This window comes from Miniopterus schreibersii, assembly GCF_964146895.1.
Source record: "Miniopterus schreibersii genome assembly, chromosome: 18".
In the NCBI taxonomy this organism is placed as follows: domain Eukaryota; kingdom Metazoa; phylum Chordata; class Mammalia; order Chiroptera; family Miniopteridae; genus Miniopterus; species Miniopterus schreibersii.
Window position 1 is genome coordinate 2,395,895 of NC_138121.1, and position 25,461 is coordinate 2,421,355.

Here is a 25,461-nt window from a genome sequence, read left to right on the forward strand (position 1 = left end):
CCAATACAAAAAAACATTTATTTTATAAAGCAAAAAAGGCACAAAATGAGTGAAATTCCAATATCCACCTTTGTTCTTTCACTGCCCTTTTGTTAAAGAAAACTGACCAACCTCATACTAGAATAGGCAGAACACCTGACCAGACATTTTACTACAGATACAGAGGAACCAAATACATATCTGAGTAAAGGCTGCTCCTAACTTTGTTCAACAAGTCAGAGTTAGCTTTCCTGAGCCTAAGGATGGTGAGTGATGCAACCTGTGGACACTTTATAGGTAACACAGGTGACACTACTTCAGCAACAGAAATATTCAGTGAGACAGATCTGGAAAAACATCTGGGTAGATTAAAAAATGCAACATATGCACATATGCTTTTCAAACAAAATTGATGGGAAACCTCCCTACTGTTGACATTTCAATGTATGAGATTCAATTCAGACAAATTATGCTTCACAGGGTTTACTATACTATTGAAAAATTGTACATTTCCTATACATCAAACACCTTCCTCCCAGGTTAACTGTTATGTGTGGAGGAAGGTTAGGATTTTGGATACATTAACTACACTCCTAAGTCCTTTCTCTAGTGTGAACTCTCTGATGATTACGAAGGCTTTGGATCCTGGTAAAAGATTTCCCACATTCACCGCACACATAAGGCCTTGTCCCAGTGTGAATTGTCTCATGATAACGAAGGCCAGTTCTACTGGCATAAGATTTCCCACATTTAGAGCACTCATAATGCTTTTCTCCAGTGTGATCTCTCTGATGAAAACGAAGGGAACTGATGCTGATGTAAGATTTTTCACATACACTGCACTTATAAGGCTTTTCTCCAGTATGTAATCTCTGATGATCACGAAGGCTATACAGTGAGGCAAAGGATTTCCGACATTCACTGCACTCATATGGTTTTTCTCTCGTGTGAACTCTCTGATGATAACGAAGGCTTTGGATCCTGGTAAAAGTTTTTCCACATTCACTGCACTCATAAGGCCTAGACCCAGCGTGAACTGTCTCATGATAGCGAAGACCACTTCTACTGGTATAAGATTTCCCACATTCAGAGCACTCATAATGGCTTTCTCTAGTGTGATCTCTCTGATGAAAACGAAGGGAACTGATACTGTTATAAGATTTTTCACATTCACTGCACTTATAAGGCTTTTCTCCAGTGTGTAATCTCTGATGATCACGAAGGCTATATATCGAGACAAAGGATTTCCCACATTCACTACACTCATAAGGTCTTTCTCTTGTGTGAACAGTCTGATGACGACGAAGGTAATAGATCATAGTAAAAGATTTCCCACATTCAGTGCACTCATAAGGCCTTTCTCCTGAGTGAACTCTCTGATGACGATGAAGGCATTTGATCATAGTAAAAGATTTCCCACATTCAGTGCACTCATAAGGCCTTTCTCCTGTGTGATATCTCTGATGATCACGAAGGCCAGTGCTAGTGGTAAAAGATTTCCCACATTCATTGCATGCATAAGGCCTTTCTCCTGTGTGAAATCTCTGATGATAACAAAGATTAGTGCTAGTGGTAAAACATTTTCCACATTCATTGCATTCATAAGGCTTTTCTCCTGTGTGAAATCTCTCATGAATACGAAGATTAGTGCTAGTGGTAAAAGATTTCCCACATTGACTGCACTCATAAGGCCTCTCTCCAGTGTGAACTCTCTGATGACAACGAAGGGAATCGATCCTGCCAAAAGATTTTCCGCATTCATTGCACTCATAAGGCTTTTCTCCAGTGTGAACTATCTGATGACTACGGAGGCCACTGTTACAGGTAAAAGATTTCCCACATTCACTGCACTCATAAGGCCTTTCTCCAGTGTGAACTCTCTGATGACAACGGAGGCCACTGCTACAGCTAAAAGATTTCCCACATTCATTGCATTCATAAGGCCTTTCTCCTGTGTGAAATGTCTGATGATAACGGAGGCCAGTGTTACTTGTAAAAGATTTCCCACATTCATGGCACATATAAGGCCTTTCTCCAGTGTGAATTCTCTGATGATAACGAAGAAAACAGATCCTTGTAAAAGATTTCCCACAATGACTGCATTCATAAGGCCTTTCTCCAGTGTGAACTCTCTGATGATAAAGAAAAGTAGACATTTTGGTAAAATACTTACCACATTCACGGCACACAAAACACTGTCTTCCAGTATGAACTCGCTTGTCTTGAACAAATGTGAGCTTGTGGCCAATGGCTTTCTTACATTCTTTCCTGGTACGATAATTTTTTCTACTTTGAAAAGTAATGGCAGATGTCGAGATTTCCTTTGGCCTATCCCTGGTCTGAGTAGCCCTTTGGTAGAGACGTCCTGACCTGGTAAGGATCCCCTGCCCAACCGTGCCATTGGTAAAATTTTTCTGAAACACATTGAAATTGTAGCCCTTTGCAAGCGAGATCCTCTCCAGACCTCTAATAAAGGGCTTCTCTCTCACATGCTGCTGCTGGTGAAGTTTTGTAGTGAAATAAAATTGTTTTGCACATGCCCCACACCTCAAAAGCATCTGGCTGTGTTGTGTTCCCTGTAGGTCAATCAAGTGGAAAATGTTTCTCAAGACCAACCCACAACCCTCACAGGGGTGGCTCTTCTGGGAAGACAAAGGTAACTTTAGATTCTTTGCCCGTGTTACTCTTACAGACATGCTCTGTTCAGTTGGTGCCTCCACATTCTCCGCTCCACAGCAGCAACCTGTACAAAAGGAAATGTTGATGAAGTACATGTTGACCTTAGAGGGAAGGAATATCCTCATCACAAATGTCCAGCTGTCATAGCTAGACATGATTTTCAAGACAAGTGAGTTAGACTCTGAGGAAATGCATGTTACACATTACTTGATCACAAAGGTCAGCCAATGGTGGAGTCCTCACCAAGGGATGGATAGAAGCATAGAATGGGACACTAAGAAGAGAGGCAGCATTCACCAGTTGTTCCTTCAGAAAGACTTCTGGTGGTAGTTTTCATGCTGGTGATGTGAGTCTGTGTAGAATAATTTGAATATGCTCAAACCTATAAATATCAATTGTATCAGAGCACAGGATATTTAAGGTCAATATACTCCAAGGGTCTGTAGGCATGGACCAAGGCAGGAGTGCAGTAAAGAGGAACCTGTGAGGGAAATGGTTGAGGTGCAAAGTTTAGAGAGGTGAAGATTATCCATGAGCTGGGAATCCGAGTAGAAAGATAAATATTAGAACTGAGTAGTTGGCAAAGTGTCAACAATAAGCAAGCACAAGCAGAATGGGGTTAGAAACTGGCAATGATAAAATCCTGTTGAACAAAGTGGATTCCAAGTCATGACCTTTAAAAATCCCTGGCTTCAATCCTTCTCCAATAGCCCTTCACCAATCCAAGACCTCCTCTGGGCACAACCTGCCATGGATGGAGTCATGTTTCTCCAGTGATACAGAAATCCCAGGTTGAGCAATTACATGGGATACAGATGATGAAAAACTGAAGAGATGGATGGCCAGCACTGTGTAGAGCAACAAATCACAAAAGCAACCACAGTAAAAAAGAAAAAAAAAAAGGTGAGTGACACCAGCAATATGGCATAAGAATTCATCTCCCTCCCAGTACAAGTAGTGAGCTATCCACAAAGAAAACACAGGAAATGGGAATTAGCACCCATAAAGACAAACAGCAAAGAGCAAAAAAGGGGAGAATTGCATAGAAATGATGACTGAGAAGACTCGGTGAGTAAACATACTTGAAGATGGCTAGGGTCAAAAACAAAAGAGTCAGAGTTACCTCTATCAGCCACAGTGCTTGTGCTACCATTGACCTTAGTGGCCTGTTCCATAAAAAACACTCGAAAATTCTGTTTTGAAAAACCTCAGAAGGCCCTTGTAACATCAGTGAACTCCCCACAATATACACATCAAAATACCCTATAGAGTTTCTTGGCATAAATTACCAAAAAAAATCCTTTTGGATATAACCTACCATAGAAAAGAGACAAAAATCAGTATGTCCCTGGCAGTATTTTCCACCACAGATCTCAAAACCCGTATTGAAAAAAATTGCTGCCAAAACCATTGTGGATCGTACATTGTTACTCTGACTTCAGCTCATTGAGCATCAAGGAGGCTAGGCTGTTGAAGCTTTTCTCAAGATCAAAACACAACACTCCTCCCAGCCAACACTTTTGATTCCACATGCAGATTAATCTATTTCTCAGGCCAGAATTGGTCCATAAGGTTGAAAGGAGTAAAGGATTAACTGCTTCATCAAATGTGTAGACATCAACACAGGACTAGAAGAAATACTAATAACATAGACACCATCAAGAGAACATAATAATTTTTCTACTAATAAATATGAAACAAATGGAGATCAACATACAGCCTGATAAGTAATCCAAAATACTTACTTTTAAAAACAGCAATGAGTTATAAGAAAATACAAATGGAACCAATATAATGAAAAAACCAACACAGGAACAAAAGAATATCAGATAGACAGAAATCATAAAAAAGAATGTAACAGAAGTGCTGGAGTTGACAAATAAACAATGAAGGAAATGAAAAATGCAATAATGACTATCAAAATCAGACATGAAAGAATATGTGATGTCAAAGACACATCATTTGAAGTCATCCAGGTAGAGAGGAAAAAAGAAGAAAAATAAATTTAGCCTGGCCAGGCATGGCTTGGCGGTTGAGCATCGACGTAGGATCTAGGAGATCAAGGTTGAATTCCCGGTCAGGGCACATGCCCGGGTTGTGGGCTCAATCCCCAGTCAGGGGCGTGCAGGAGGCTGCCAATCGATGACTCTCTCACCATTGATGTCTCAATTCTCTCTCTCCCTCTCCCTTCCTCTCTCTCTAAAATCAGTAAAGATATATTTAAAAAATAAGTAAACAAACAAACAAATTTAAAGAATACAGCAATGTGAATTAAGTAACACCATCAAGATATCCAACATTTGCATTATGGGAATCCAAGGAAACACCTTGGTGGGGTGGTTAGTGGAAGAAAGAGAAAGAGACTAAGAACAAAAAGAGAAAAAGTGGTAAAAAATTTATTTAAAAAAATAAGCTGAAGCCCCGCCGGGCGTGGCTCAGCGGTTGAGCATCAACCTAGGATCCAGGCAATTGGAGTTAGATTCTCCGTCAGGGCACATGCCCAGATTGCAGGCTCGATCCCCAGTTGGGAGCGTGCAGGAGGCAGCCAATTGATGACTCTCTCATCATTGATGTTTCTACCTCTCTTTCTCCTTCTCCCTCTCCTTTCCTCTCTTTGAAATCAATAAAGATATATTTTTTAATAAATAAATAAATAAATAATAAATAAAATAAAAAATAAGCTGAAGACTGACCTCCTAAATTTGAGAAAGAGATGTGAATAATCAAGTGCATGCATTCTCAAAGGTCCCTGTACAGATTCTATGCAAACTGGACGTCACCAAGACACACTGTAAATAAAAGTAACAAAAATCAAAGGCAAAGAGAATTGTGAAAGCACAAAGAAAATAGAAACCTCTTGTACAAAGGGAAATGCCCAAACAAGGGTATCAAATGATTTGTCCAAAAAAAGTTCAGGAAGCACAGAAAGTTCCAAGGAAGAACAACCCAAAGGCCCATGTCCGGACACATCATAATTAAAATGCCAAAAATTCAAGACAAAGAGAGAATCTTAAAGGCAGCAAGAACAAAACAATTTGTCACCTACACAGAAGCTCCCATAAGGCTGTCAGATGATTTCTCATCAGAAACTCTACAGGCCAGAAGGGAATGGCATGAAGTATCCCAGGTAATGAAAAATAGGGAAGTGAAGCCAAGACTACTTTATCCAGCAAGGCTATCATTCAAAATAGACGGTGAAATAGTGTCCCAGACAAAATAAAAGGCTAAACGAGTTTATCACTACCAAACCAGCACTGCTAAAAATGTTAAATAAGAAGTAGAAATAGAGAAACATAGGCATAAAAAATTTAAATGGCACCCAGTCGGACGTGGCTCAGCAGTTGAGCATCAACCTAGGATGCAGGAGATCGCGGTTCAATTCCTGTTTGGGGCACATGCCCGGGTTGCACGTTCGATCCCTGTTGGGGGGGCATGCTGGAATAAACACACATAGACCAACAGAACAGAGAACACAGAAATAAACCCAGGCACATATGTTCAAGTACTCTTTGACAAAAACACAAGACACATAAGAAAGGAAAGATAGTTTCTTCAATGAATGGTGCTGGTAAAAATGAGTATTCACACGTAAAACAACAAAACTGGAAACCTCTCGTAAAATTTAACTCAAACTGCATGAAAGAATTAAATGACAATCCTAAAATGTAAAACTCCTTCAAAACAATCTAGAGAAAAAACTTTGGAGATTTGTTTTGGAAATGATTTTCTGGGTGTGACACCAACCACCAGATTAAAAAGCAAAAATAAACAGTCTGGACTACAACAAATGAAAAAGCTTCTTCACATCAAAACAGCCTATTAACAAATGAAGTGAAAAGACAATCTATGAGTTGGGAGAAAACACCTGCAAATGATATGAACATATCAATTGGAGATATTGTGGATTTGGTTCAGATCCCCACAATAAAGCGAGTATCGGCATACAGAAAGTCACACAAATATTTGGAATTCTCAGTGAGTAATGAACATGTTAACACTATATTGCAGGCTAATAAAAACCCAATAGCTGTGTGAAAAAAAAACTACATAACTTAAATAAAAATACTTTATTGGTCAACACTGACAAGCTCAGGAAAGGCCTGTGTTGTGGCCTTGCAAACTCAAAAGACCTAAAGTAACCACAAAGGATGATCTGAAATTAAAGCTTTTTAACTAAAAGCAGTTTACGGTGGGTAGTCATGTCCTAGGCCAGAATCTTCCCTGACAAAAGTCAACCTTTACCTTAACTGAGCCTGTCAACTGTCTTTTGCATCCATGATAACATACCTTTAGAATGTCAGGGTAACTTCCCTTTTTCTGGACTCCTCAGGGCACAACCAATGCACCACTGCAGAGACTACAAATCCTCTCACTGTTATTTTATTTTTTAATATAACTTTATTGATTCCAGAAAGGAAGGGAGGAGGGGGAAATAGAAACACCAATGATGAGAGATTCGTCATTGACTGGCTGCCTCCTGCACGCCCGACGGGGGATCGAGCCACCAACTGGGAATTAAGGCCAGGCCTGTGCCCTGACCAGGAATCGAACCCTGACCTCCTGGATCCTAAGTCAATGTTCAACTGCTGAGCCATGCCCAGCTGTGCTCACTGTTACATTTATCATATTAATATTGACTAGTAACCATCCGTATCCACACAAAGACTTATCACTGTACTTTTTATCCAATTCTAGATGTATCCCCACTTTGCTCTCTCCCACCTCCCCTAATCACTAATGAATTTCATGTATGCCACTTATATCATCTCTTTTGATTGTAATGTATAAAATAAGATGCAAAACTGCCATTCTCTGGAGCATTTTCTCAATGCCTTGAGATTTTGCTTCCTGGCAATTGTTGACAGTTTCCCTCAAACTCACAAAAATTCTTCTTTTTTTTAATAACCCTAAATACTTTTTGTTCTTTTTTAAAAAATATGTCTTTATTATAGATTTCAGAGACAGGAAGGGAGAGGAAGCAAGAGAGATAGAAACAAAATGATGAGAGAGTCATTGATGCCCCACTGGGGATCTAGCCTGCAACCCAGGCATGTGCCCTGACTGGATCGAACCTCCATCTCCTGGATCACAATCAATGCTCAACCACTGAACCATGCCTGGCCAGGCACAAATATTCTTTACAGGGTTGATTGTTTCTTAAACTGACATTGGTAAAAAGCATCTGAGCCTGCTGGAAAAATCAGGACACTAGACTTCATGAATGCAGGGTCGCAAAAAACACAGAATTTGTAAAAAAACAAAACGCAGTATCTGTGAAGCACAATTAAGTCCATGCAAAAAGACAAGTACCTGTATATAATACGGAATTAATACATAAAATATAGAAGGTATTCAAAACACTTGCTAGCCAAAAAATCCAGTTACACAATGGGTTAAGAATGTGAAGGCAATATTCCAAAAAATGTACAATTCACCAACAGGAATATAAAAAATGGTTTTCCTCACTAATCGAGGTAGAATCATTAGGTTCCTGTAACATTACCAACAACAAATTCCTCCCTATGAGTTTAGTACAGCAGGTATTGTGACTGCAGGGAAAGAAAAGGGCAAAGCAAACAAATCGCCCTTACAAAGGACAGCAGCTACCTGGAAAACTCTGAAACTAAGAGTGCCACAGTCCACAAATGAAGACAGAGCACACCCTGGCAACAGAGGCAGGAGGAAACCCAAAACCAAGTCCAGGTCAATGAGGGTCTTACCCAGAGAGGATACAAGTTCAAAGTTCTCCTGCATCACATTCAGGTACAGGCGTCTCTGACCCTCATCAAGGAGCCTCCATTCCTTCCTGGAGAAGTACAGGGCAATGTCCTCAAAGGTCACCCCAACCTGTGAGAATTGAGACAATTGAAACCAGAGCAGTCATTCTGAGAACCCGAAATTCTCCTCCTTCCCCACCTTCCCCACGCTCAGCCTCTTCCAGGGCTCCCCAGTTCAGAGTGGACACCAGGCCCTAAGGCCAGTGCAGGCTGCTCTCTCGCCACAGTCCCATTAATCACGGTTACCACCCTCAGCAACAGCAGCTGGGTGGGGGGCACAGCATGTAAATGCCACCTAAGCTCCGGGCCATCCCTGCACGACCCCCTCCTGCCCGCCAAGCAACACCACTGCAGCCCCCCTGATCGTGCCTCCAACACAAAGCCGAACCTGGGCTCAAGCCTCACCCTTCGGTCCCCGCACCTGGGCCCCAGCACCCTCGGCTCACACTCCTCTGGATGTGCACCCCACTGGGCAACGGCTACCTCCTTCACACCTCCAGGCCCCGGCTTCACTCACCCGGCGCTGCCCCTTCCTGCTCCGTATCTCAGGGATCTCTCCGGACTCACCCAGGAGCTTGGCACCTGGCACCCAGAGGGAGCCTCCAGCACTCCACCGGGCCCGCCGCAGCCCCAGCCCTCTGGGGGATCCCGCAGCCGGCAACCCCCGACCAGGCCGTGGCGTCCTCCCGCCCGCCTCTGAGCTTCGCTTCAATCCTCCGCACCCAGACGCGCGTGGGCACTTCAGGCACAACCCCCCCCCCGTCCACTCTGCCCTGCACTTGCTGTGCCCTCAGCGCACACAGCTCCCCCCTCTCCTCTCAGCCTCCCTCACCGTCCCCCACGCGGGGCTGGGCTGCGGGACGGGACAGGGCCCCGCACCCCGCTGCAGGGTCGCAGGAGGAGGCCGTGAGGGCCCCGGGATGCGCGCTCACCTCAGTCCCCCGCCTCCGCGCAGCCGCCCCCGCGGGACCCTGAGGGCCGAGCCGGGCGGGAGGAGAGGCCGCCCCGGGCATGGCCGGGCCCGTCTTGGCCCTGGCGCGGGTCACCCGGGCGGCGTCGCCGAGCTTCACGCCCGCCTTCGTGCTGTGTGCACCCCGACTCCCGCGCCTTCTCGTCCCCGGCATCTTCACCAGGACCCAGGGCTCTGGACCTTCGAACCAAGCAGGCGAGCGGCTCCTAGGTGAAGATGAAATGCCGCCCTCAAGGAAGAGGCCGGAAGTCCCGCCCCTCCGAGTCGTGCCCCAAAGGAACCGCCTTTTCTGACTCTTCATTGGCTAAGATGGCGGCGTTCCACACGCGGCCTTCTGGGTAATGTAGTTCCGAGAGTCCAAGGGTCTGATGAAGGGTTTTGCCACGTCGCTCCTGGGAGAAAAGACCAAGGTTCGCCGCTGGAGGGGGGTGGAAATGACAGTTCTTATGAGAGCGGCATCTTAAAAATGCATAAGGACAGCCCTGGCCGTTGTGCCTCAGTGGGTCCAGCGTTTGCCCTCGCACCCCAAGAGTCGTGGGTACGATTCAAGAGGATGTACTTGGGTTGCAAGTTCCTGCCCCAGGGGCGTGTGGGAGGTTATTTCACATCAGATGTTTTCACTCCCCCCCTCCCACCCCGCTCCTTTCCAGTCTTCCAAGCTCTCTAAAATCAGTGCTGGGGAAAATCCTGGGGTAAGCATTAACAACACCAAACCCCAATATCCTGGGGTGAGAATTAAAACGACAACAAAAGTTGCCAAGGAAAGTTGTCATCTTTTCCTGGTGAAGGGACTTGAGTCCAGTGTTGACTAAAACACATTCCCTATGACCCAAATATAGCAGTCATAATTAAAGAGGTATTGCCTGCATTAAAGAGCCTGGAACGTTTTAGCACATAAATGACCTGCTTACACCATCATTTATGTATGTGACAAATAAAACACAAAAATGTAGGACAAGCCTTTGAAATTAAAACAAACGAAACTAAGCTGCATAATAGAAAGTTTAAATGAAACTCTTTACAATTTGAACTTCAATTAGGATAAATTTTGGAAAAAGTGGGAGAATTTGTGGACAAAAAAGAGCCACATCTTAAACTCGACACGCTCTGTGGAGGCCTGAGCCGGTGGCCTTGCAAATTCAGAAACCGAAAGTAAGTAACCATATAGGACGGTTTAAAATTAAAGCTTTCAATCTAAAAGCAATTAGTAGCAAGTAGTCATGTCCTTGGGCAGTATTTTTCCATAACAAAGGTCAATCTTACCCTTAACTAAGCCTGTCTCCAGCCTTTTTGCATCTTGGATAACAGGCCTTTGGAATAACAAAGTAATTTCTTTTTTCCTCCCAGATGCGTTAAAGCAAAACCAGCACACCAGTGCCCTCTCGTTATCATGTTAATTGTTGACTGTTAACTATCCTACACCCACCTAAGTGAAAGAAGTATGTCTATCATTTTACTTTTTATCCAATTCCAGAGTTTTCTCTGCTTTGCTTTCTCCCACCTTCTTAGTCTATCACCAACAGATTTCATGTAACCCACTTATGTCTCCTCTTTTGATTGTAATGTATGAAATAAGTTGCAACACTTGCATTCTCAGGAGCATTATCTCAACCCCTTGAGTTTTTGCTTCCTGGCAATTGTCCACAGTTTGGCTCAAATAAACTCACACAAATTCTTCACAGGTTTGAATGTTAGTGTTAACGTACACTAATAAAAAATTCTTACAGGTTTGGATGCTTTGATAAATTGAATTCTTCCAAAATTACTGGTGTTTTTGCTCATGTGAAAGTGCTATTGTAATCATCGTAGTGAAAGAGAATTTGTCCTTTACAGACATATTTAAGATGTAAGGTGAGATGATGTTTTAGACATTCTCAATATAAGATTATAAACACATTTATATTTAGAGTAAATGAAGTACATATTCATAATGAAAGCTGACCTATGTGTTAGATGGTGCAGAAACCCAGGTGCAGAAACTTACCAGAGCAGGAAACCCCAGATGCCTAGCAAGTGGCAAAACTGGGAAAACGAGAATGTTGTCCCCAGGGTAACCTATCCTCCCCCAGCATATAGCTGATCCTCCCTAAAGATAACATCTAGGCCTCAACTGTATTTCAGCTGCAGGCCTAGAAAAGCAGCAAAACCAGACCAGTGGCTTCTTGGCTGCCTCAAGAGCAGCTACACTGACTAATGACCCCCTGCCCTGGCACAGACCAATCAGTGGAGGCCAGAACTCTGAAAGAGCACACCTGGAAAGTTGATGAATATTCTGTGGAGACACTCCCGAGACCTCCCCTAAGATTTCCACCAGCAAGAAAGAGATAAATACAGGGCTAAAGACAGAGGACCCAGTGGGTGTTCCCCACTAGTCCGTGCCATCTCCATCCCCCTTCTTCCCCTCTGAAGGGACCCCAGGAGACTTGCAACTAGGGGAGCAATGGGCAGTGGCAGCTCCTCCCAGGCTTACCCCTGAACCTGTCTCTAGGGCCCCCTTCTCTCTCTCTCTCTGACTTCTCAGTGAGCCAACCCAGCCCAGCCTGGGCTCTCCTGTTGCCTCTTTTATGCTTTTCCTTGTTTCACTGTCCCAAGTATACTTTTGCTGCCATCATGGACCCAATACCCACTGACTCAGTGCTGTGTAGCCCTTCCCTTTGGATATCCCTCATCCCCTTTCCTTAAATAAATTCCATTTTTCTTTTTAAATATGTTTTTGATTTTTATTGTTCTGTTTAATTGATGCCTCCACATTCTCTGCTCCACAGCAGCAACCTGAACAAAAGGAAACGGTGATAAAGTACATGTTGACCTTATAAAAAAAAAAAAAAAAAATCTTCATCACAAATGTTTATCTGTCATAGCTAGGCATGATTCTATAGAATGATTTTCAAGACAAGTGAGTTAGGCTCTGAGAAAATAGCTGTTATATGTTACTTGACCCCAAAAGTCAGTCAATAGTGGAGACCTCACCAAGGAAAATGACAGGACCACAGAATGGGATACGAAGAAGAGAGGCAGGGTCTACTAGTTGTGCCTCTGCAAATGGCTTCCTATAGGACATTTCCTGCTGGTGACGTGAATCTGTGTAGAAAAATTTGACAGTTCTCACACCCATAAAAATGTACTGCAACGGATTACAAAATGTTCCAGGTTCATATAAGAATATGTGCACACGCCAAGGCTCTGCAGGCAGGGACCAAGGTTGGAGAGCAGTAAAGAAACCTGTGAAAGATACGGTTGAGGTTCAAAATTTATAGAGGTGAAGATTATCCCTGGGCTGAAAGTCTCCGTGCAAATGCTATTAGAACTGAGTAGCTGGCAAATGGTCAACAATAAGCATGGCAAGTAAATTAAGGTGTGGGAATGGCAACAGTAACAAAACACTGTTAAACAAAATGGGCTCCCAGTTATGACCTTAAAGCTTTGGCATCAAACACTCACCAAGTACCATTCACCAATATAAGACACCTCTGGTTCCATACTTCCATGGACGGAATCATGTCACCTCTGTGATGCACAAAATGCCTCTTCCCCTTAACTCCCAGTTGAGCCATCACATGGGATACAGATTAGACACGTCCTAGCAGAGCAACTGAAGAGATGGACGGCGAGCAGTATAATAGCACAGCAGAGCACAAAACAGAACACAGGAAAGAAACAAATCAGCAAGAGGGCAGAATAGGAGATACAAGAACTCATTCCCCTTTCCAGAACAATTTTTAGACAGCTATCCAGGAACTAAATCAGGCCCCAGGGAGGGGAATACTAGTCCAATTAAAACATGCACCAACAAAGGGGAGAAGAAGAGAACATCACAGAAGGATGACTGGGAAGCCTGTGGTGGGGCATATTTAAAGATGGCTAGAGTAAAAAAATAAGGGTTGGAGGAACCCCTTTCTACCACAGAGTTTATGCTAGCATTGACCCTAGTGGCCTGTTCTGTGAAAAACCCTAGGAAATTTGCTGTTACGGACCATAGAACCCCTGCAACATCTGTGAACTTTCGAGTTCATACCTCAGAGAACCCTATAGAGTTTGTCAGCATGAATTCCAAAATATCCTCGGTGAGTATTAAAAAAATAAAATGATCTACATTTAATATTTGTTATATGGCATGTCCTATAAATATATTTCTATCTGTTCTTTAACTAGGAAAACCAGTTTGACTTGCGACAAGTGATAGGTTACTTTGGAAATACAATGACATCAAAATAATGTTTTCAAGTCCCTCAGGGGCTGCTCCCTCTGTCAAAATGGAAAATCACTAACACTTAGAAGGGCTTTAAGAGATTCAGTACTAATCCAAGACATTCTGACAGCAGTGAGGTGGAATGACAAAGAAAAGGGAGTTGGTTTTCAGAGGGTGTCCATACATGCATATGGTGCCTTTAAAAATTATTTATTTATTTAAAATATATTTTTATTGATTTCGGAGAGATAAAGGGAGAGGGAGATAGAAACATCAATGGTGAGTTACTGACCGGCTGCCTCTTGAGCGCCCACCACTGGGGATCGAGCCTGCAACCCGGGCATGTGCCCTGGACTGGGAATCAAACTGGTGATCTCCTGGTGCATGGATCGACACTCAACCACTGAGCCACACACCACCTGGGCAAAAAAGAAAATATTTTTTTAATCCTCTCCTGAAGATGTTTTTATTCATTTCTTAGAGAAGGGAGAGAGAAACATCAATGTGACAGAGAAACATTGATCAGCTGCCTCCCGTACGGTCCCCTAGCGGGGATCGAACCCACAACCTAGCTATGTGCGCTACCTGGGAATCAAACCCCGCAACCTTCGGTGTACAGGATATTCCAACCGAGCCACCCAGGCAGAGCCACCTGGTGCCTTTTAAATGGATCGTGTTGTTTAGGGAGACACTTGGAGCCCACTGATGGCAAATGTCTCATCGGGGATGTTCTGGACTCACCCTTTACTCTGAGAAAAGGCTAGCACCTACAACCCTGGCAACTGGGCTGAGAAATATTGACTTGCTCAATCTGCTCCTATCTTGGGGATACTGGAGTAAAGATCTCAGTTGTGACCAAAGTGTGCTGAGCACTAGAGCCAGGTTTTGTGTCCCTAAGTACTATGTTCTTACCTGAAGATCCCTGGCCAGAGACCAGGAGCCTAGAAAGGAGGATGTGGGTCTAGAACACAGTCAGGGCTGCAGGGAAGGCCTGGTCTCATCCCGCCAGTACGGGCAGAGACAGAACTGAAACCACACGAGCAGCGTGTCCCCTGTGACATAGCAGTGAGGACTCAACCAAGAAGATGAGGATCCTGCAGGTCTCCAGCGTCACTTCTGAATGTCTCAGTGTAGATGCCCCGTTGTCCCATTCCTGCAGAATGGTTAGAACCATGTACCAACAACACTTAAAGAGTCAAATTGAGGCATCCCATTCAACACAGTGGATGGTATCTGAGCCTGTCACGCACGAGGTGGGTGGAGGTAAAAACCAGGCCTAGACCACAGGGTCTTCTTAGCACTGAGCTCTGTGCTAAGCCCAAAGTTGAGACAAAGTGCTGCTAAGACTCAAAGAAGTTTTCTCTGTAGAAACCACTGGAGATGATGCAGATGGTGTTCCCATGAAGACTGTGGGGCAGACTAGGAGTGCTATGGGACATCACAGGAATTAGTGGAAAATCATTATTATAATTCCAACAATGTAAGCAACAGCAGCAGCTGAGCGACACTGGTCCTCCCCAGCTATCTGCCCAGGGCTGAGGGCTTCACATATAGAGAGATTGTCCCCAGCTCTTAGGCCACACTCCCCAGTTTAAACTCAGCCTCTTATATCTAACTTTCCTGTTGTGTGACCTTGAAAGACCCACTTCATCTTTCTGATCCTTAATTTCCCCCCAAATTCCCAAGGTGCTGTAAGAATTAAAGAAAAGATACTCAAAAAGCAAACCCTAGCATACAGTAAATGTTCAGTATGTTTTATTACCTCTGTGGGTTCTCACAGTAGCCATGTAGCATCCTCATTACCGGTATATCATCAGCGCAGTGAGTTTCAAAAAGCTCTAGAGATTCATTGCTGGCGAGTCCACATTGAGACCTCAGTGCCCTGAATATACCGCCTCCATGTGGTGGGGTCTGTTTGGACTGCAGATCATCAGGGTGCTCTGAAAAACCCCATTTATTTTTCACAAGCAGCCCGGGCAGAAGGTCCCAGAAATGTATGGCTTGTGGACAGCACCCACAGGTGATGGCAAGTGGTGTACCCAATGCAGATAGAATGGACACTAAGGATTGGAGCAAGGCTGATCTTTACCACGTTTTCCACAGGAAATATGTGAGTTCCAGAGGGTGGATCCTTTGCCTGTTGTCATGGCAATTGTTGGAGATCTGGGATTTAAACCCAGCTTGTGTGGCATAAGGTATAGTCTGATCACTGATCTTTTCTCTTTGGCTTTCAGGAGGACTTTAGGGTTCAACAAATACCTATTCATCCTCATATTATCCTGCTCCAAACAACCAACCCCAGATGATAGACCACAAAAATGGGTGAACACTAAAAGGCAAGGCATTATTATATTAAATGTTTGAACTTACGAAAGTGATGAAGTGTATTAATGATGCTGATTCTCTCTTTTAAAAACGTTTTTATTGATTTGAGAGAGAGAAGAAGGGGGAGGGAGAGAGAAGGATATGGATTGGTACCCTCCCCTTGTACCCCAACTGGGGGACTGAACCTGCAACCTGGGCATGTACCCCGACTGGGCATCGAACCAATGTCAGTGCACTGGACGATGCTCACCCAACAAAGCCACACGGGCAGGGAGAAGCGGCTCTTTCAAGTGTATGATATGTGCCTGTAACACTGTGTATACCAAAAAAATTTTTAAAGATTTTTGAAGTATTGAAAACAATTATTCTAGAAAGTAAAAGTTACGTCTGTTACACAAGGAATAAAAATGAGTGACATTGCAACGTATCTCTGTTGTTTCACTGCCCTATTTGTTAAAGGAGAATAGCCCAAATTCATAAAAGAATAGGTAAATCATGTGAGCACACATTTTACTAAAAACTTATCAGTACTAAATACACATCTGCAAAAATGCTTGTCATGAATTCTTACAAAAATGCTACTAAAACAGCAAAGAGAGAGCACAACAAACTTATTTAAAAAGCTAAAGTTAATAAAACTTAAACAAATTTTATTTGTTTGCTAGTCTGGCATAAATAGAACCTTCATATACCACTGGTAAGAAAGCAAAATGTTACAATCACTTTATAATTTGTTAAGATTCTTTAAAAATTAAACATTAAATTTCTGAAAAATGTCTGCCTGTGAACATTTGTATGAAGTTCAACTCGGATGGCAACTCAGTTTTCTTGTCATTACACTGAACAAGACAATAACACATTCCCTAAAATCTAAGGACTTCCAGAGTGTGAACTATCCAATGTGAAGAGGCATAATTTTATGGCTAAATAATTTCCCACATTCACTGCACACTTGAAGCCTTTAACCAGCATGAACTGATAACAGAAGCCATAGATACTGGTAAAAGTTTCCCACATTCATTGTACTCACAGGCCTTTCTCTTGTGTGATCTCACTAATATAAAACAATATGGCTACGAGGTAAAAGATTTCCTACATTTTTGCCCTCAAAAGGCCTTACTACTGTATGAACTTTCTGATGACAACAAAGGCCACGGCTATTGGTAGAAGATTTTTCTATTCACGGCAATCATGAGGCATTTCTACAGTGTGATATCTCTCATGATAATGAAGGTTGCCCATATGGACAAAAGATTTTCCACAATCACTACAGACATAAGGCCTTTCTCCCTTATGAGCTCTCTCATGATAAAGAAGACCAGCACTACTGGTAAAAGACTTCCCACATTCATTGCAGTCATAAGGCCTTTCTCCCTTATGAACTCTCTCATGATATCGGAGGCCAGTGCTAGTGGTAAAAGATTTCTCACACTCACTGCACTCATAAGGCCTTTCTCCAGTGTGTACTCTCTGATGAACATGAAGGTCAGCGTTCCTTTGAAAAGACCTTCCACACTCACTGCACTCATAGGGCCTTTCTCCAGTGTGAACTCTGTGATGAACACGAAGGTCAGAGTTCCTTTGAAAGGATTTCCCACACTCACTGCACACATGGGGCCTTTTTCCTGTGTGAACTTTCCGATGACAAAAGAGGCCACTACTACTGGCAAAAGATTTCCCACATTCATGGCACTTATAAGGCCTTTCTCCTGTGTGGAATCTCTCATGATAACGGAGGCGACATCTAAAGGAAAATGATTTCCCACATTCACGGCACACATAAGGCCTTTCTGCGGTGTGAACACTCTCATGATAACAGAGCTTACCACTACTGGTAAAAGATTTCCCGCATTTATTACACTCATAAAGCCTTTCTCCTGTGTGAACTCTCTGATGATAATGGAGGCCAGGGTTACTTGTAAAACATTTCCCACAGTCACTGCATTTATAAGGCCTTTCTCCAGGATGAACTCTCCTATGTCTTCCAAGGTTACTGCTTGTAATAAAACACTTTCCACATTCACTGCACTCATAAGGCCTTTCACCTGTGTGTATTCTCTCATGACAACGGAGGCCATCAATTCTGGTAAAATATTTTCCACATTCCCCACACACAAAACACTGTCTTTCATTACGGACACCCTGGTCCTGTACGGGGGTGTGCTTGCGGATAGTGGCTTTCTTGCACTCTCTCCAGGTGTGATGATTTCTTCTTCTTTGACAAGTCACTCCAGACACAGAAATTTCATTTGACCTCTCCCTGATTTGAGCTGCCTTTTGCTGAAGATTTTCTGAGATGTTCAGGAAGTTCTTCCTAAAGTCCCTGGCAATAAAAGTTTTCCTTGATTCATGGAAATTGCTGTTCTTCGCAAGAGAGACCCTGTACAATCTGCATATAAGAGGTTTCTCTCTCATGTGCTGCTCCTGGTGCTGGTGATAATTTGCACTGAAACAAAACTGTTTTGCACATGCTCCACACCTCAACAGTTTCTGGCTGTGGTGTGTTCCCTGCTGCTCAATCAAGTGAAAAATGTCTCTCAAAACTGGTCCACAACTCTCACAGGGGTGGCATTTCTGGGAAGACAAAGCTACCTTGGGATTCTTTGCCTGTGACAATCTTAAAGAAATGTTCTGTTCAATGGGTGCCTCCACATCCTCTGCTCCACAGCAGCAGCCTAAATACAAAGAAATGTTAATGAAGTACATTTTGATCTTATAGGGAAGGGTTAACCTTTAAAAGATGGCAGATAAATAGAGATAAATAAATAAATAGAGATAAATAAATAAATAAATAAATAAATAAATAAATAAATAGAGATAAATAGTCCTGACATCATTATGCACTCCAACCATCATCATAGAAGGAGCGAGAAATAACTCAAATAAATGGGAACAAAAGTTCCCATTCGGCCAGCGGGACCCACTCCTTGCCGGGAACTAAAGTTCCCTTTTGTCCGATAAAGGTTAATCGCATCATAAATGTCCACCTGTCACATATAGGCAGATAATACAGAATGATTTCAAGACAAGTGAGTTAGGCTCTGAGGCAATAGCTGTTGTACTCAACCCTTAATGTCAGTAAGTGGTGGAGAACTCACCAATGGTAGGACATAAGCATAGGATGGGGCACAAGAAAGAGAGGCAGAGTTTACAAGTGACTCCTCTGATAATGGCTTCCTGCTCGACTGTTCTTGCTGATGACATGAGGCTGTGTAGAAGAGTGTGAATGTGCTTGAAACCATGAAAGTCAATTGCAGCAGATCAGATGCTGTTCAAGGTCAATATAAGGATATGGGCACACTCTAATGAGCAGTTGGCATGGATCATGGTTGGAGAGCAGTACAGAAAAACCTGTGAGAGAAATGGCTGAGGTGCAGAGTTTAGAGGTAAAGATTATCCATGAGCTCGAAAGCTAAGCAGAAATGATAATTCCTAGAACTGAGTAGTTGGCAAAGTTTCAACAATGAGGAAAAACAAGTAGGTTGAGGTGTGGGCACTGGCAACGGTAACAAGACACTGTTGTTACAGCCTGGGTACCCAGTTATGACTTTAACAAAGTGCTAGCATCATACCTTTACCAACTCTCACTGACCAAGGCAAGACTCCCTCTGAGCCCACTCTACCATGGATGGAGTCATGTCCCTCCTGTGATGCTCAAAGGTCTTTTCCCCTTCACTCCCAATTGAGTCATTACATCAGATACAAATAATACACTTTCTAAGGGAGAAGCAGAATAGATGGATGGCCAGTACTATGGTAGAACAAAGCAGCACAAAACAGACTACAGGAAAAAGAGCTATATGATGTCAGAAAAATGGCAGAATAGGAGATGCCAAAATTCATACCCTTTCCAAGAGAAAGCAGACAGCTATCCACCAACATATACAGCCATGAAGTAGGGAAAGGAGTCCAATTACGACAAACAGCAATGCAGGGGAGAAAAAAAGGGAGAACTACACAGAAAGGATGACTGTGGCGACTAGGTGAGCAAAAATGTGTAGAGATGTCTAGGATCAAAAGACAAGGGTAGGCCGGGATGGTTCAGTGGTTGAGCATCAACCTATGATCAAGGAGATGGTGGTTCAATTCCCAGTCAGGGCACATGCCCGGGTTTCGGGCTCCATCCCCAGTAGGGGGTAGGCAGGAGGCAAGCTGATCAATGACTCTCATCATTGTATTTCTATCTCTCTCTTCCTTTCCCTTCTCTCTGAAATTAATACAATATTTTTTTAAAAAAAGACAATGGTAGAGACTAGCTCTTTCAGCCAGTTTGCTTGCACTAGAGTGGACACTAATGACCTGTTCTGTGGAAAACCCTGGAAAACTCTGTTGCTAGAATTTTCAGGAGGCCTTGCAACATCTAAAAACTCTCCAGTTTGCAGATCAGAAGACACTGTAAAGTTCATAGGCATGTATTCCAAGAAATAACTCCTTGGCCACAACCTTCCCAGCAGTAGAAAATAATGAGTACCAATCAGTATTTTCCCCAAAGTGTTTGCACCTAAAACTCCAGAAGCCAATGCTGCCATTGAGGAAAAATGCTGCTAAAGCCACTGAGAACCCCTACATTCTTTGTGACTCTGATCTCAGTTCACGGAGTAGCAAAATGAATAACCTGCTGAGACTGATCTCAAGCCCAAAACACAAAATCCCACCGAGTCAGAACCCTTGCATCTACGTGCATGTGGAGCTTTTTCTCTAACCAAACCAGAGTTAGTTCCTACAGTTGAAAGGAGTAATTGGTTCATCAAATGTGTAGACATCAAAATTAGACTAAAAGAGGCCCTAGCTAGTGTTGGTCAGTGGTTAGAACATTAGCCCACTCACCAAAGGATCATCAGTTTGATTCCCAGTAAAGGGCTTGTAACTGGGTCGCAGGTCTGATCCCTGACTCTGTTTGGGGTGCATGCAGGAGGCAACCGATCGATTTGTCTCTCTCACATCAATGTTCCTCTCTTTCACTCTCTCCCCGCCTTGCTGCCATACTCTAAGAGAAAAATCAATGGAAAAAATATATTCAGGTGAGGATTAACAAAAAATAGTAATAAAATAAATATAAATTAGACTAAAAGAAATATGCCAAACAAGGATACCACCAAAACAAAATCATAACTTTTCAATAATGAGTACCAAACAAAATGGAAATCTACTAAGAACAAGACAAAACATTCAAAATACTTAATAACCTCAGTGAGCTATAAGAGAACCCGAATGTAACTCAACAAAATAAAAAACCAATACAGGAACAAAAGGAGAAGTTCAGAGAAGCAGGAATTGTAAAAAGGAATCAAACAAATTCATGAGTTGAAGAATATAATGAATAAAGTGAAAAAATGCAATGAAAAGTTTCAAAATCACACATGATCAAGTAGCAGAAAGGTGATCTCTAAGACAGGTCATTTGAAATCATGTATGTAGGAAAGAAAAAAGAAGAAAAAAAAGAGTGAAGACAGCCTAGTTGAATTATTAAACATGGGAGTCCCAGAGGGAGGGGAGAGAGCGAGAGAGAGGGCAAGAGAGAAGGGAAGCAGGGAAGAAAACAGCAAGGGAGGTAAAAGGATAAAAAATTTATTTAAAGAAATAAACTGAAGACTGACTTCTGAAATCTAATTAGAGATGTGATTATCCAACTTCATGATTCTCATAGGCCCCTGTACAGATTAAACACATAGAGGCATTTACCATGACACATTATAATGAAAGTGTGAAAAATCAAAGTCAAAGAGAATTGTGAAAGCATAAAGAAAATAGAAACTACTTGCACACAGGGAAACACTAGAATAAGGGTAGTACTAGGTTTCTTTGAGGAAACCTTGCAGGCTAGGAAAAGATAAAATAATATATTCAAAAACAGTAGATGAAAGGCAATACTTTATCCAGAAAACCTGTTCTTCACAAAGAAGAAATACTTTCCCAGACAAACAACAGACAAGGAAGTTCATTGCCACTCAATTTGACTTATTAGAAGTGCCAAGAAAAGTTCTTCAAGTTGAGAAAAAAAAAAGAAACACGAATACATAGCAGAGTGTAAATCACACTGGTAACGGTGAGAACAGAATCAAATGCACAATACTGTACCACTGATTGATGGAATATACATTATGTAGTTCTATTATAAAGGATAAAAATTAAAACTAGTGAAAATACAAAAGCTAACCTGTACCTTAACAGATACACAATATGCAAAGATGTGAATAGTGACATCAAAAACCAATAAAGGGCTGTGTGGTGGAGAGTAAAGGGGTAGGATTTTTGTATACAATTGAAGGTGTTATTGGAAAGAATAGATTGTAAAGAGTATGACTGGTTTTATGTAAGTCTCTTGGAAACCAAAAACAAAACATTTTAAAGAATACGCCCTGACTGGTGTGGCTCAGCTGGTTTGGCGTCCTTCAGAGCAACAAAAGTTTGCTGGTTTGATTCCGAATTAGGGCACATGCCCAGGTTGCAGGTTTCATTCCCCATTGGGGTGCATATGGGAGGCAGCCAGATTGATGATTCTCTCTCACAATGGTGTTTCTCTCTCTCCCTCCTCTCTCTAAAAATCAATAAAAATATTAAAAGAAAAATTTTAAAGAATAAATAAATTCAGAAAAGTTACAGGATACAAAACAACATACAAACATCAGTACCATTTCTGGACACTAACAATAAATTCTATGATAGAGCAATGAAGAAAGAAGTCAATTTACAATAGCATCAAAAACTCTGGAATAAATTCAACCAAAAAGGTGAAATGTGTATACATTGAATACTGTAAGACAGTGGTGAAAGAAATTGAAGAAAACACAAATAAATGGAAAGACATCCTGTGTTCATGGATTTGAAAATGTAATATTGTTAAGATGTCTATAGTACACAAAGTACCTACAGATTAAATGCAATCCCAATGATAATTCCAATGGCATTTTCCACAGAACTAAACAAAGAACCCAGAAATGTATAAAACCTCAAGAGATCTTGAATAGCAAAAGCAATCTTGAGCAAGAACAAACCTGGTGGCATCACATTTCCTGACTTCAATCTATTACAAAGCCAAAGCAACCAAACAGCGTGTTACTGAAATAAAAACAGAAACATAGACCAATAGAACGGAACAGAGAACACATAAATGAACCCAGGCCTAGATATCCAACTAATCTTTGACCAAAAACACAAGACCTTTAAGAAAAAAGGGAGAATTTCTTCAATGAACGGTGCTGGGGAAAATAGATATTCACATGTAAAAAAAAACTGGGCACCACTGATAAAAATAAGCTCAAACTGTATAAAAGAATCAAATGTCAGTCCTACAATTTAAAAATCTTCAAGAAAACCTAGAGAAAAAGCTTTGGAGATTTGTTTTGGAAATGATTTTCTGGATGTGACACCAATCACCAGGCAAAAAAGCAAAAATAAACAGTCTGAACTACAACAAATGAAACAGCTTCTTCACATCACAACAGAAATTAACAAAATGAAATGAAAAGACAATCTACCAGATAGGAAAAAATACTTGCAAATCACAGAAATATATTTTGAGACAGTGCGAGTTCGGTTCAGACCCCCACAATAAAGCAAATATTACAACACAGAAAGAAAGTCACACAAATATTTGCAGTGCCCAATGAATAATAAAGATATAATACTATACTACAGGCTAATAACAACACAATACCTCTATCTAAAAAACTCTACATAACTTAATTAAAAATATTTTAGCCCTGCCAGCATACCTTAGCAGTTGAGCATCTACCTATGATCCAGGAGATCGATGCTAGATTACCGGTCAGGGCACATGATCAGGTTATGGGTTCCATCCCCAGTAGGGGGCAAGCAGGAGGCAGCTGATCAATGACTCTCTCTCATCATTGATGTTTTTATCTCTCTTTCCGTCTCCCTTTCTCTCTCTGAAATCAATAAAAATATATTTAAAAAAAAAATACTTCATTGCTAAACACTGGTAAGCCTGCTGGAAAAATGGCAGCACTACACTTGCTGGGTTGACAAAAACATTGAATTGATTAAAAAAGAAAGAAAGAAAAACACGAAATATCTGTGAAGCACAAGTAAGCTAATGCAAAAAGATGTGTACCTGTGTGTGAAAAGGAAATAATATATAAAATATACAAGGTATTCAAACAACTCATTAGTTAAAACTACGGTTAATAAAAGTGCTAAGGGCCCTGGCTGGTTTGGGTCAGTGGTTAGGGCTTGTGCCTGTGGACTGAGGGGTCCTGGGTTAGATTCAGACCAAGAACACCTACTCAGGTTGCAGGTAAGATTCCAGGCCTGGTAGGGATGCAGGAGGCAGCCAATGCTAAGTGTCTCTCTCACATCAATGTCTCTCTCTCTCTCTCTCCTTTTCACTCTCTCTGAAAAGCAATGAAAAAAATATCCTCAGGTGAGGATTAAAAAAAAAAGTACTAAGGATGTACAGATAATTTTCCAAAAAATATGTACAAATAACAGAAATATAAAATCTTCTTTTCCTCGCTAGTCAAGGTGGAATCCATTGGACTGCCTGCAAGAGTACCAACCACACACCCTTCCCTATGAGTTCAGTACAGCAGGTGTTGTGACTGCAAGGAGGGAAAACGGCACTGCAAACAAACCAACCCTACCAAGGACAGCAACCACCCAGAAAACTGGGAAATCAAGCAGTGCCCACAGTCCACGAGTGACGACAGAGCACACCCTGGGGAGAGGGGCATGGGAAATGCAAAGCCAAGTCCCGGTCACTGGCGAGAGCCAGGGTCTTACCCAGCGAGGATACAAGTTCAAAGTTCTCCTGCATCACATTCAGGTACAGGCCTCTCTGACCCTCATCAAGGAGCCTCCATTCCTTCCTGGAGAAGTACAGGGCAATGTCCTCAAGGGCCACCCCAACCTGTCAGAATTGAAACCAGAGCAGTCATTCTGAGAACCCGAAATTCTACTCCTTCCCCACCTTCCCCACGCTCAGCCTCCTCCAGGGCTCCCCCGTTCAGAGTGGACACCAGGCCCTAAGGCCAGTGCAGGCTGCACTCTCGCCACAGTCCCATTAGGCACTGTTACCGCCCTCAGCACAGCAGCTGGCGTCCTCCCGCCCGCCTGAGCTTCGCTTCAATCCTCGGCACCCAGACGCGCGTGGGCACTTCAGGCACAACCCCCCCGTCCACTCTGCCCTGCACTTGCTGTGCCCTCAGCGCACACAGCTCCCCTCTCAACCTCCCTCACCGTCCCCCACGCGGGGCTGGGCTGCGGGACGGGACAGGGCCCCGCACCCCGCTGCAGGGTCGGAGGGGGAGGCCGTGCGGGCCCCGGGACGCGCGCTCACCTCAGCCCCGCGCCTCCGCGCAGCCGCCCCCGCGGGACCCTGAGGGCCGAGCCAGGCGGGAGCCGCGGGAGGGGAGGCCGCCCCGGGCATGGCGGGGACAGGCCCCGGGCTGGGTCACCCAGGGGCGACTTCGAGACTCAGACCACTGGCTGCGTGGCGGGAAACACCACTCTCGGGCCTTCCCACTGGACCCTGCGACCCCCTCAGACAGAACTGAGACTCCGAAATCCCGCCACTACCGACT

At 42.9% G+C, this 25,461-nt stretch overlaps 1 protein-coding gene across 3 annotated transcripts; it reads right to left on the reverse strand.

Moving 5' to 3' along the window:
* Positions 1-25,461, reverse strand: LOC308547617 (uncharacterized protein). 3 transcript variants are annotated; one of them, XM_081118278.1, is made up of 3 exons: positions 9,368-9,652; positions 8,379-8,505; positions 1-2,722 (listed from the first exon to the last, which is right to left on the reverse strand). In XM_081118278.1, the coding sequence occupies exons 1-3, from the start codon at positions 9,557-9,559 to the stop codon at positions 573-575; spliced, it is 2,469 nt and encodes an 822-aa protein (XP_080974404.1). In that variant the 5' UTR covers positions 9,560-9,652; the 3' UTR covers positions 1-572. The 3 variants fall into 3 exon arrangements, with proteins under 3 accessions (XP_080974404.1, XP_080974406.1, XP_080974405.1); XM_081118280.1 differs by lacking the exons at positions 8,379-8,505; positions 9,368-9,652 and adding exons at positions 24,662-24,788; positions 25,218-25,461 and having other exon boundaries at positions 7-2,722; XM_081118279.1 differs by lacking the exon at positions 9,368-9,652 and adding an exon at positions 25,218-25,418 and having other exon boundaries at positions 7-2,722.

Coding starts and splice junctions, on each gene's coding strand:
- LOC308547617 (XM_081118278.1), bottom strand. CDS start 9,559: ATGCCGGGGACGAGAAGGCGCGGGAGTCGGGGTGCACACAGCACGAAG. Junction 8,506..9,367: donor CGCGGAGGCGGGGGACTGAG/GTGAGCGCGCAT, acceptor CAATTCTCACAG/GTTGGGGTGACCTTTGAGGA. Junction 2,723..8,378: donor TGAACTTGTATCCTCTCTGG/GTAAGACCCTCA, acceptor CCTTTTGTACAG/GTTGCTGCTGTGGAGCGGAG.